A 14029-nucleotide genomic window follows, 5' to 3' on the forward strand; every position below is an offset into this window, starting at 1 on the left:
CGAGAGTTCCAGCGTTCAAGTCCTAGTAAAGTCAGTTATTTTTACACGAATTTGAATACTTTGGTGGTTGGGTTTCAATTAACCACACATCTCAGGAATGGTCGAACTGAGACTGTACAAGACTACACTTCATTTACACTCATACATATCATCCTTATTCATCCTATTATCTGAAAGGTAATTACCGGAGGCTAAACAGGAAAAAAGAAGGTTATAGTAACAAATCCATTTTGTTATCGTTAACAAAATCGTTTCGCTACCACAACGAACCCTCAGTTACCGAAATGTTATCCGTATGTAAACAAAGAAGAAATATGTTTACACAATGTCCGCCATATTTGGTTTAGAAAGATATTAAACAATGTGCGTTAGATTGGATTTAAAACGATAGTGTTAAATCAGAACCAAAGCTGTGTGCAAAATTTCACCTGGATCGGATAACGGGAAGTGTCCAATTTCAATTACTAAATTTGACCAATACACAATTTCGAACATAAGAAAACCATTGAAAAAATATTTTTACAATCTACATATATATCTATTTTTTTTTTTTTTTTTTTTTAATGTCATCTTAAAGCACAAAACAAAACAAAAAATCAACTTTTTAAGATTTTTTTACCAATATATATTATACTTTCCCTGTTTTAGCTATAGAAGCATATTCCGCTATAGCTGAGAAAAAAAAAATTAAACTTTTTTAAATAATAATTCACGGTTAAGAATCAGTTATCACTCACCGGTTTTTGGTTACAAACAAATAATAATTATTAAAATTTTTTAGAATTTATTACCTTAATAATTGGATTGTAAACATATGAAAAATAAATTTTAATGTCGTATTCGAGAGGAAGCACTTCATACTGCAACTTGGATAAACATCATCTCTTTTAACATTCATTTATTCATGGCTTCTTTTATTATTCGAATTATTTGCTTATTCCTTTTTAAATAATGTATTTAATGATTTTAATGCAATGCGGACTATATTTTGCTTTTTTTTGGCATATAAATTCAACGTAGATTATGAACGTAGTTTTCTTTACTCTAACTTCGAATTGCATTTTGTATGAAAAAAATTAAATACCAAATATAATTTATATATATATATATATAAATATTAAAAAATATAAATATATAAAAAATATTTTTAAACGTCTCAGTATTTTTTGGAAAACCTCTTGAATTTAAAAATCAAAATCTGTACAGTTAGAACTGCAACTAAACGTTTAAAAAATTAAATATGTTATCTTAATCTTGTGTTCATCCTTATAAGTACAATTTCTGCTAAAAAGAAGTTGGCCACTTAATAAAAAGACGATTTCGTTATTTTATTTTGTTTCCACATTCCAACTTGCAGCATCATAACGAAACAAGCTTCTAACTTGCTCCGCTAAAACTTTTTTTTAGCTTAACTTGAGCGTAACTCAAGAATGACTCGACTAATCTTTATCAAATTTTCACATACACAACTTCAGGTACACTACTATAGCATATATCTTTTTTTCGTTTAATGTCCGAGACCGCCGTTAGGTACTGCTTCAAAGGATGAGATGAATGATTTGTAGCGCATGTGAAAATGCCATGCCTAACCGGGATTCGAACCCGGGACCTCCGGATGAAAGACCGAGACGCTACCACTCGCGCCACGAGGCCGGCATACTATAGCTTATGTAATTTTTAATGAAACTGATCTAGTAGTTCTGGAAATTTTCGAGCTACAAAATTTTATACATAGGTCTAAAAATTAATAAATATATAAGGAAATCACAATTTTAAGCGAATGTATCTTCGTACTCCTCATACCTAAAAACGTAAAAAAATTAATTTTACCCCCTCCAACAAAGTTAAAACAAGCGACCGAAGCAATACCATTCTTGTTCTCGAAAAAACAAGTATCGTAAAAAACAACAGACAAAAACAACTGTTTTCATGTAACTCAACACACTAATTAATAAATTAATGAACAATTTAAAAAAATTTCTACTAATTTATTTAAAGTACAATTAAAAAATTTTATTCTACCCACACAATTACTCTTGACGAAGAATCATTAAATAAAAATTTAAAAAACTTAACCTCTGGCACGTTTCTTCATTCCGTTCATCGTGTACGTAAATATGCTCTTAAAATAACTTTCAACAGCACCTTCTGAATATTAAATTATTTTATAGTAATTTTTTATATTTAATGTATTTATTTTAAAATAATTTCACGCGTTTATATTTTAAATAATATAATCGCATCGATTTTTAATTTGTAATTTTATAATTTAGATTTTTTTTTTCTAAGTCATCTTACAATGACGTGATCAAAATAATGTATTATACTGTACCGATAAGAATAAAAAATCTATTTACATTCTTAATAAAAACAAAAAAAAGTAATCTTTGTAAAAGATTCTAAAAAAGAAAAAAAAACTTCATTAATAAGTGGTTCCTTATTAAAACTTTCACGAAGTAATTATTTCTTTTTAAGAAACTACAATTTAATCAAAATAAAATGTTATTTAATTTTCACAAAATAAACTATTGTGAAAATCAAATAGCATATTTCGTTTAATTTCTTTTTATTACGATGGATTTTCATGAAGTAACTTCATGTATCGATTATTTTACTACAAGTTAACAAAACGATCGCACATACTGACGAGAGATACATTTTTTTAGCGTGTGAAAAATATCAAGCCCGATTGTGATTCGAATCAAAGACCTACTTTGAATGAAAGGCAGAGACCCTAACAAACCGCCATACAGGTCGCGAAATGATAGCTACTTTTTTTTTTTTTTAAATTGCTAGAAATCCAGTATACTTTTATTTTTGTCCTAAAAGATCTTCCCTATAATACATCATGAGATAGACGTAAAAACACAAAAAAAAAGCTTTTGAGTAAAGTTAAATAAAGAGTTTTAAATCATATAATTTACAGAGTTATTAATATTTTTTTATGATTAAAGGATAAAAAGAATTACAAAAAGAACTCGTACAATTCAATACACAAAAAAACATTTCACATAAAGATCATCAGAAAAATTCTAATTGCAAATTGCGCAATATTTTTATGATAACGGCTATTATTATTGTTATTATAATTATTATTATTACTAGCTGAGTACGTGTCCGTCTTCACTCTGGTTATTCTTCACCACCATTCATTGCTATGTACAGGTGTTCCATATTTTTCCATGCGTAGAAAAAATAAATTTTTTAATGAAGGCCAAGGTGAATCAGAAAAAGAAACAAAACATAAATCATCCAGCACAGCTGAAGTATGCTTTTCATAAAAAACTCTGATGTGGACACCACATAGCTTCCTTGTACGCCTATTAAATTAAATTACACGTACACATTTTTTTAAAATGAAAAGTACATAAAATTTTATTTCACTAATAACTTCTGATTTTTTCATGTTTTTTTTTATTGTTATTATTGAATTTATTATTTATTGTAATTTTTTTTTTACAATCCAGAGGTTAATTATTAATAAATCAATATATTTAAATTAAAAAAAAAAAATTTAATATTTATGTATGAAGTATGATTCGAACCGATGTGCCTTCCCCTTGTAAGAACCAAATATTTCATTAATTATATTTAATTAATGAAATATTTGGATCTTACAAGTGGAAGGCACATTGTAAAAAAAATGTAACAATAAAAAATAAATAATAAATTAATAATAATAATACAAAAAAATGAAAAAAAAAAATCAGAACTTTATTAGTAAAATAAAATTGTTCGTAATTTTCATTTTCATTAAAAAAGTACAATCACAGGTTAATTATTAATAAATCAATATATTTAAATTAAAAAAAAGTTTAAAAAAATATGTATGTATATGAAGTCGAATTCGAATCAATGTGTGTATGGTTACAGTTCAACACGTTCTCACTTATACCTCATATCTATTTGGGCGACGTGAAACAAAATTAATATGTAAACTAATAGAAAATGGTAAAAAAATTTATAGGGCCATATTTTTCTGTGTAACTGTCCAGTTTATTATAGAATTGGAGGATCGTATCTCACTTTCAAATGAAATAAGTTTAAATGAAGTGCAGAAAAAAAAATGTAAATGTAATTTAGTCGTATATGGAAGTCATGTGATGTCCACATCAGATTTTTAATAAAATAATTATAAGAACGGTTCGAAAAACAATTTTTTTTTCTTTGAAAAATGTACGAATCGCTTGAAAAATACGATTTTCTTGAAGAATCATAAAAATTCTGAATGGAATTATATTTCAAGTGCGGTTCAAACGTGTGTTCAGCAACCAGCATTTACAGATTAATTAGTTTTCGTGTAAACAGTGCATTAGATTTGATTCTACCAGGACTAGGCTAAGTAATACCCTTGTCGTTATTTCACTGATGATATTAAGCAACGACATTATGGACAGCTTAGCTGCAGGAGAGAGTCATCAGAGGGCTTGGAGATATTCGTAGTCGTGGATCAGTATACAGTGGCATCTTCTGCCTTCTTTAATGTACCTCCATTTAATCAAATTTGTTTTGAATCTCGTCACGCGTATTCATATGCAATATAAAGTTCCCCAGGTAGTTGTGAAACCGGGCAGAGATTTTTCTGTGACGTCATGAAAGGTTCGATTTTTCCTCATTTCTAGTTTTTATTCCTAAGGAAACACAAGACGTTCTGATGAACGAAAAAGCTTTTTCTCGATTTCAGGCAATTTTTTGCTCTTCAAGACCAAATAGCGGATGACGAGGATCTGAATACTGCCTTTTTTACTCGTCGTCTGATGCTACACCGATTCAAATTTGTAGTGCGGCGATTCCAACAAAAAGAAAGATAATCATTTAAGCGTCGGTCTAAGACATCTGGAAACGATCCGAGCCGTCTTACTAATTGTCCTCACACCCACTTGTTTCCTGTAGCCGATATTTTCCGCATGGCCTGCGTATTCCTCGGCTAAGAGGCAGAGAGACATGGCTGAGGTTCGGAGGACGCCCGGCTGGGCAGTTTATTTACAGACTGATACATTGTAAATTTTTTTCAAATTTTATACCCTCAAAATTTATAGAAATGAATCCAGTTATCTGTTTGAGATCAATTACAAACAAATTAACTTTATAATTCTGGAATCGGTAGCGATGATAGAAAGACATCAACCCGGGATAGCTTTCTTTAAATGAGTTTTTCAAAAATTATGGAAAAATTGATTTTTTCAAATTGTGGGCTTTAAATCTGTAATGGAAAACGTGTCTAGTTTTACGACGTACCCCCAAGTCCCAAAAATTAAAATGTAATATTAAAAAAACATTCGGAGATGGAAATAAAAATGTTCTAAGCTACTTTTAACCTGAAAAAGAAAACAGATAATTTATATAACTAATCTTGCCATATGGTATTAAAATGTAAAAATATATATACGTTAACCGTACTTCATGTAACTACTCTGTTAAATGTAAGCGTAATACAAACCTCCTCCATTTTGGTAAGCAAGATAAGGAAAACGCCAAACATTTCCGATACCGACTGATAATCCGACACATGAAAGAAGAAATTCCCATCTGGATCCCCATGAGCCGCGTTCAGCAACAGCTGCCAATGACGGCCGGCGAATGGCAGCATCGATACCACGATCGAAGTTCGATTCACGTCGAGCGACGATATGAGCACTGAATCGACGCTGGTGAAGACGTTCTCGATCACGTTCACGTTCTTTGTCACGTAGTGAACCGCCACGGCCGTTATTTTCTCCTATCCCCGGCCCGCCGGCGGTTTGGTTGTGATCTGAAAAAACACAGAAACAATTTGAAAATTATATCGAAACAATAATAAAATACTAAAATTATTTTTTCAGGAAATATAGGTAACGAACTACAGAGTGTCCCGTATAAAACGCAACCCATCAATCACTCATCCATGATATTTCAAAAGTCAAGCTTACTCCCCTACTCGTTACGAAAATGGACTCGTCCAACATCTGAACATCGCGGCGACGCAGTAGAACACTACCGATAGTAACAACAATGCAATCATAACGTTCAGTGTATTGCTAGAGACAAGATGGTGTTTTCGCTAGATGAACGTGTTTTCATTGTCGAGTCGTACTTCAGTACGAAATCAGTGGTTGCAGTGCAAGATTTGTTTCGCCATAAGATAAACCAGCTCCTAACAAAACATCAGTATTAAGGTTAGTTGCAAAATTTAGAGAGACCGGTTCTGTTAATAACAAGGAACACAAAAGATCTGCGTCAGTGTTGAATACAGAAACAATCACTGAAATCAAAGACCGATTACTCGCCTCGCCAAATAAGTCGATCAGACGTTTGTCTGCTGAAATTAATTTGTCTAAATCAACTGTTCATCGGGCGACCAAACGATTACAATTACGACCTTATCGCATTCAAACGGTTCATCGACTTCTTGAGCCCGACAAAGAAAAACGGCTACAATATTGTCAACGGTTCCGTAGATTTCTGCGCGAGGGAATTAATGTTATGGATTCGTTATTTTTCACAGATGAAGCACGGTTTCATTTGGATGGCTACGTAAACAGCCAAAACAGTAGAATTTGGAGCGCTGAAAATCCCCACGTTTATCACGAAAAACAATTACACCCGCAGAAGTTGGGCGTGTGTTGCGCGATATCGCGGAAGAAAATAATCGGTCCTATTTTTTTCGAGTACACCATTAATGCAGAACGATATGGGGATATTTTATTTCAGTTCATTGCAATCTTGGAAGAGGAAGACAGACGCTGCTGGCCACAACATGACGGTGCGACATCGCACTACGCAGCAACTTCTGATTTTGTTGAAAAATTCTTTGGTAATCGTGTTACCGGTCGAGGTTTGTGGCCACCAAGAACTCCAGATTTGACTGCGGCGGATTTTTTTCTACGGGGTTACCTCAAAGAAAAAGCCTACAGCAACAAACCACGAACACTTGAACGATTGAAAGTCAATATTGAACAAGCTGTATTAAATATCCAGCCACAAACTTTGAAAAAAAGTTGCAAGAAACGCTGTAAAAAAAACCGAAGCTTGTATTCAAGCAGATGGCGGCTACTTCCAACACTTACTGTAAATGTAAGGTAATGGATGGTAATAATAAAAATTACATTTACATATACACATGCCTTTTTATTATTTCAATATCTAACAATATAAGGTTGGGTTGCGTTTTATATGGGACACCCTGTACTATAAAAGCGCAGTCAAAACAAACAAGATAAAAAAACAAACAAACAAAATACACAATAATAAACACCATCATTCACATCTCCAGTACTGTACACCTTAATTTTACTGAACATTATAATGGACAGACTGAAAGAATATTCACCAAGAGAACTTGTTAACCATACACGTAACAGATATCATGGCCCGTAGGTATTGATATAAATTAATTATATAATAATTTCCACTTACCAACAATTTTTATTAGCATGTCCGAGAGCGCTCTCGAACATAATAATAAAAATTGTTGGTAAGTAAGTAATCGAATAAAATAAGTCCCGGAACCGCATCTACAGTAATTTTTCTGGAGTAAAAACAGTAACTTTGTTAAATGGTAACAAACACAAAGAACGTATAGAGAATTTAATTCTGAACAAAATGGTATAAGTGTTTAATAAAACTTAGAAAAATTCCAATTTTATTTATAATCGGTATATAATAAGACCAAAGTGCATTATATGTACCAGTTAATTATAAATGTTCAGAAATGACCCTACCATTTTCACCACATTTCTTGACATGCATCTATACTACTTTTGTTGCTCTTTTCAGTTGTTTTATTAAGGGGATTCTTAATGGACTTTGTTAATACTGGATATACAATGAAGTAAGAAGAATTATATTTTTAATTTAAATCTTTATTGTAAATGAAATTTATAACAATTTTAAAAGTCAAAATTTTTACTTCCTTGTACGAAAAATTTCAACGAAAATATCCATTTCGGCCATCCCAGAATACTCGTACATTTTGACTAGTTTCGGCGTGACGTTACGTACGTATGTATTTCGCATAACTAAAAAACGATTAGCCGTAGAATGTTGAAATTTTGTATTTAGGATTGTTGTAACATCTAGTCGTGCACCTCGTTCAAATCGACTAGACCAAAACTGTCCAAAAAAAACCCAAAAATTGGATTTTGCACTGCAATAATCAGCCCTCATTGAGAGCTTTTCAACGATATGTCATAAGTGGTACTCATTTTCATTGATTTTTACAGATATCGCCAAATAAAATTTTTATTAATGAAATATCTTAGAAGCATATTGGTTCGAATCAGACATCATCTCATTTTTTTTGTAACTTTTTGTAAATTCAAATATATTGATTTATTAATAATTATTAAAACCTCTCAATCTAAAAAAATGTTTACGATGAATTCAAAAAAAAAAAGATCAGAGGTTTTTATTAACGAAATAAAATTTTATGTACTTTTAAAAATGTGTGTATGTAATTTAATAGACTTACAAGGAAATAATGTGGTTGTCCATATCAGATTTTTTTTTAATTTACTTACTGGAGTACCGAGATTAGTACACAATTTGGACCACTGATCTAAAATGATGTAAAACAATTAAAGTCGAGAAAAATATACAGTTTTTGAAAGTTAAAGAAAATAATAAAACATTACCAAATTACAATTTCACTCAACAGTAAGAAAATATTACAATACTGCGAACTTAGGTTCAATTTTTAAGTATATATTTTTGATAGGTTTTATTCGAAATGAGGTGTAGCTCATGAACAGTTCCGTTTAGGAGAAAATATCAAAGAATAAAAATATGTTAAAATTACTCGTAGTATCCGAAAATGTTATAAAAATTGGGGATTTCTGGTTAAATAAATTAATTACCGCGGAGTTTTCAAAATGTCATCGGGTATTTTTAATGTACTCAAAGATCACTATCAATAGTTTATTGTAGATTTTTTAATTAAGTAGATCCCAATGGTACCGGCCTCCAGATCGTGATCCAATATGGAGGTCTCGGGTTGAAATCCCGGTTAGGCATTGCATTTTCACACGCTACAAAATTACCATTTCATCTCACCCTCTGAAGCAATACCTAATGGTGGTTCTGGAGGTAAAAAAAAATCCCACTGGTGGGTGGTACACTTATAATATCGCAGAGCATGATAGAACAATTATAATAATAACTGATAAATAATAATAAAAAAAAACTTTACCCTAAAAAATAATTCGGTAAACCTTAATATTATCTAACAAAACAAAATAAAACCTTAAAAAGCGTACAAAAAATTTGTTTAATCTACATTAAAATAAATTAAAACATATTATTTTCGCACATCCCGTGTTTTATAAATAGATTTTAAAAAGTTGGTACAAGAAATAATAAAAATAGTAAATAAAAAATCAAACACCTGAATGCCACATCGTAATTCTGATTTTTACTTCCACTATGTCTAAAAATAAATTGAGTGTTAGACATCATTTTATATGTTACACAAGTGTACCAGTATATAATATTATAACATCCTCTGACTGACGGACCGTATCAAAATATACTCGTAAATTAATTGATTTTTTTTTTTTACGTTTCGCTTTCAAATTTAAAATATAATCTCGATGCAATAAATAATGAAAATTTATTTTCATTGAATAAGTTACACGTATAAATCAAATTTACCGTTTTATTTGTCGAATTAAAAAAGGAATCTATGTATTAAAAATAATACAACATAAATTACATTTTATTTCTTCAAGAAAAACAATGTACAATTTATTCGAACAGGGTTTATAACAGAAATAAAATTTAAATAACCAATTAAATGAAAGCACAGTAAAAAAAAAAAACTGGAGACAAAAATTAATTAATTCCTTAAACTAAAAATTATTAAATAATAATTAATAAACATAAACCTAGAACAGCAAAAATAATTTTCCCTTGACGAAATAATGATTTGAAAAACACAATATTCAAAGTAAGTTTCAACTAAGCTGATATTAAAGTCACATTTAAAAAATGAATAAAAGATGTCTACATTAAAAAGTTTGGTTAGAATTTTTTTTATAAAGGAAAAATTACCGTAAGTTAGTTTTAAAAAACACTTTAAACAAAACTGAAAAGCTTATTTACAGAAGCATCGTATATATAAATTTTTATTTTTAAAGCAAAAAAAATTTAACTACTTAACTTCGAAGTTGCTCTTAACTCAAACGAAGTTATTTACTAGGGAATCGGTATTTAGATTTTCAATACACAATTAAAAATTTTTTATTTACCTTAACGAATTAAATAAAATTATAGTATTATACACTCCAGGTCCATGTAGACCGTCTCAAAAGTTGTAATTAACAATCTATTATAAAACAAAAAATAATATATTCTTTAAATAAACTGAATCAATAAGTCGATGAATTTATAAGTCCAGTTACGAGTATTTAAATAGTTTTTTTCATTCACTTATACTTAAAATAGCTCATTTTTAAATATTCTAGCCCAGATTCCCTTAATATAACCCATCGGGTTGGTCTAGTGGTTAACGCGTCTTCCCAAATCAGTTGATTTGGAAAGTCAAGAGTTACAGCGTTCAAGTCCTAGTAAAGCCAGATATTTTTACAAGGATTTGAAAACTAGATCGTGGATACCGGTGTTCTTTGGTGGTTGGGTTTCAATTAACCACACATCTCAGGAAAGGTCGAACTGAGAATGCACAAGACTTACACTTCTATTTACACTCATACATAATATCATCCTCATTCATCCTCTGAAGTATTATCTAAAACGGTAGTTACCGGAGGCTAAACAGTAAAAAGAAAGAAGGAAAAAGATTCCCTTAATATAGACAGGGAATACAGCAATGAAATGAATAAATATTTTTCAAATACTTTCTAATTCTGGAGTAGAAATATTTAATAAATAACGACCTTTTTCTTTTCTTTTTCCTGTTTAGCCTCCGGTAACTACCGTTTAGATAATTCTTCAGAGGATGAATGAGGATGATATGAAAGAGTGTAAATGAAGTGTAGTCTTGTACATTCCCAGTTCGACCATTCCTGGGATGTGTGGTTAATTGAAACCCAACCACCAAAGAACACCGGTATCCACGATCTAGTATTCAAATTCGTGTAAAAATAACTGGCTTTACTAGGACTTGAACGCTGCAACTCTCGACTTCCAAATCAGCTGATTTGGGAAGACGCGTTAACCACTAGACCAACCCGGTGGGTTAATAAATAACTACCTAGCTTTAAAAAACCAGTTAATTAATATTTAGTTTTGCTCACAAACCATATATACTCACTGGTTTATGCGAAACAAATCAATGATTATTTGGTTATCTTCCCGGTATTATGTATTAACCGAGGGTGCCACCCAAATTCCCTCTTTTCTTTAAATTTTTATTACGCAAACTATTAAAATAAAGTAAGAGGGAATAAATTTATAATACTTCAATCGGAAGTACCATATACGAGGTCTGTTTAGAAAATAGCTCAACATTTTTAATTACGCGTCAATGGAGATATTTAGTGACGTGCGGTCGGCAGCACTGTGTTCCGCATAACCTCATCTGTAACCACATGTTGTTGGATTGTTGATATCTCGTTTAGTTTTCGCGTTATTGTTACCTTGAGTGTAACGTATTTAAATGTTAGTAGCGATTTTTGTAATGTGCGATTTTTTTGACAGAATTTTTGTTTCAATGTCGTAGCCGTAAAATCAGCTTTCGTCTCCCGTATGATCCTTTGCATGAATATCGATGTTCTTTCTGCTATTCGATCGTCAAACGAGGAACAAACTTTGCTGCAACTCGATGCACGTTCAATTTGAACAAGCAAAATGTCATGGCATGATCCAAGTGAGATGCTAACCTCTATTTACAAGTTCTCTGACAGTCAATCGGCGATTTGCACGCACCAGATCATTTTTTTTCTGAACGCGGGTGTAATCAGTTGAAGTCAAACGGCTTCCTGGTCAAGGGTCATTTCCGACTCTCGGACGACACTTTTAAATCGTGAGAACCATTCGTAACATTGCGTACGATCCAGAGCATCATCTTCGTAAGCTTGTTTCAAAAGTTGAAACGTTTCTGTGAAAGTTTTCCCCAGTTTCACGCAAAATTTTACGTCGTATCGTTGCTCCCGAAAATCGCACGTTACACAAAAATCGCTGCTAATACTTACAAACGTTTCGCTCAAATAACAATAACACGAAAACTAAACGAGATAACAACAATCCAAGAACATGTGGTTGCAAAGGAGGTTATGCGGAACACGAAGCTGCCAACAGTAGGTCACTAAAATATCTCCGTTGGCGCGTAATTAAAAATTTTCGGTTATTTTCTGAACAGACCTCGTACATAAATTGAATGATTACGTCATCGTCAATGTGAATCTTAAAATCCATGTTGACGCGGAGGCAATGTTTACAAAGTAATTCCAAACAAACTGGTGCTGCTACATGGGAGTATATGGTAATTAAAATAATTACACAATAGATAACATCAACTATTTCATTTTTGCCTCATCTATTTGTTTGCAATGAATAAACCTTTTTCGCTTAATGTCGTAATTGAGTAAGTTGTGATTAAATGAACGTACTACATTACTGTACGTTTTGTCTGTCCAGTCTGTTCTTTGTGTTTTAATTTTTGTACAAGATGTATTTGGAGTTTCCGATAGCGAACAAAAGGCGTGTGCTTTTATTCAGTTACACGAAATTCTACCTGCTGCTACGAGGTGTAAAAACGGCCACAATATGAGAATATAGTGCTACCGTAACTTACGCCGATGCCAAAAGTAAGGTTAATCTGCCTGTAACTAACCGGCTAAGAAATTCACATAATTCCGTTTGTACCGATTGTGTACTTATGGCACTATACATCTATTGCCCGTTCTTACGTCAAGACAGCCTTCGTCAGTTAAAAATATGCGATCGAAAAAACTGCATGCAGGAAGTGTGCGCAGACTAATAATTATGAGGGCCGAAAATGCGCCCTGCAATTAAAATCGGAGAGCCATATAAAATCGTCCAGATCGATAAAAACTTAGTAAAAGAAATATTAATTCTGGCCACGTACTTTCACAACAATGGATATACGTCCAGAAATCAACGGGTGTTTTATAGTGACCGTACCAGACCACTCAAAAGCGATCCTACTTGATGTGATAAAACTGACATGCCGAGGGAACAAAAAATATTTATGCAGTACGGCAAGAAATTATTTCGAATCATACTTGGCCGAATTTGTGGTACGATACGGTACAGAACAAGAGCGCTGCTTCTCAGCCCATATTTCCTTAACTTAAGATTCAATCCCGCTTTTAATTACATACAAAACAATTTCATCTATTTTCAAATTTTCAGAAGAAGATATCCGAATATCGTTAGAAGTTATACAAATTACTCCATTACTGATCAATATAAATACAGCGATCAAATTTTAATACATTTTCATCCCACTTAGACGAGTATGGATAATAAAAACAGAAAATAATTATTTTTCAAAATAGAATTTTGAAAAAGAAAGAAAGAAGGCTTCCTTCTATTCACGATTAGTAAATTTGGTTTTAACAGGAAATGTAAATTTAGAATATTATATCAAAATAATTGAAGGTGCAGAGTAATAGTAGAAAATATCTCAAAGCAATCAACGTATAAAACAAAGTTAATTTGATTGCTTATTTCGTTTTGAAAACAAAATTACTGTTAGATAAATCTGTATCCATTAACATCTCGGTTTATTCAATTCCGCCGTTTATGATTCAAAGGACCTAAACAGGGGAAAATGATACATTAATACATGTAAGAGGTCCTTTGGGAAGGAATGAATGAAAATACACTTAACAAGAAACAAAGGAAACATAATTTTTTAACTTTTTTTTCTTAATGGACTTCTGTTAATACTGGATATACAATGAAGAAGAATTATATTTTTAATTTAAATCTTTATTGTAAATGAAATTTATAACAACTTTAAAAGTTAAAATTTTTACTTCCTTGTACGAAAAATGTCAACGAAAATATCCATTTCGGCCATCCCAGAATACTCGTACATTTTAACTAGTTTCGGCATGACGATACGTCG

At 31.5% G+C, this 14029-nt stretch overlaps 1 protein-coding gene across 1 annotated transcript in view; it reads right to left on the bottom strand.

Annotated features, from left to right (window-relative positions):
- Positions 1 to 14029, bottom strand: part of LOC142328805 (sodium-dependent proline transporter-like) — a 268485-nt gene that overhangs the window by 129723 nt on the left and 124733 nt on the right. The window contains exon 3 of the mRNA XM_075372849.1: positions 5441 to 5752. Within this exon, the coding sequence (XP_075228964.1) occupies positions 5441 to 5752 (312 nt within the window). The remainder of the gene's footprint in view (positions 1 to 5440; positions 5753 to 14029) is intronic.

Source organism: Lycorma delicatula, chromosome 8 (assembly GCF_047948215.1).
Source record: "Lycorma delicatula isolate Av1 chromosome 8, ASM4794821v1, whole genome shotgun sequence".
In the NCBI taxonomy this organism is placed as follows: Eukaryota; Metazoa; Arthropoda; class Insecta; order Hemiptera; family Fulgoridae; genus Lycorma; species Lycorma delicatula.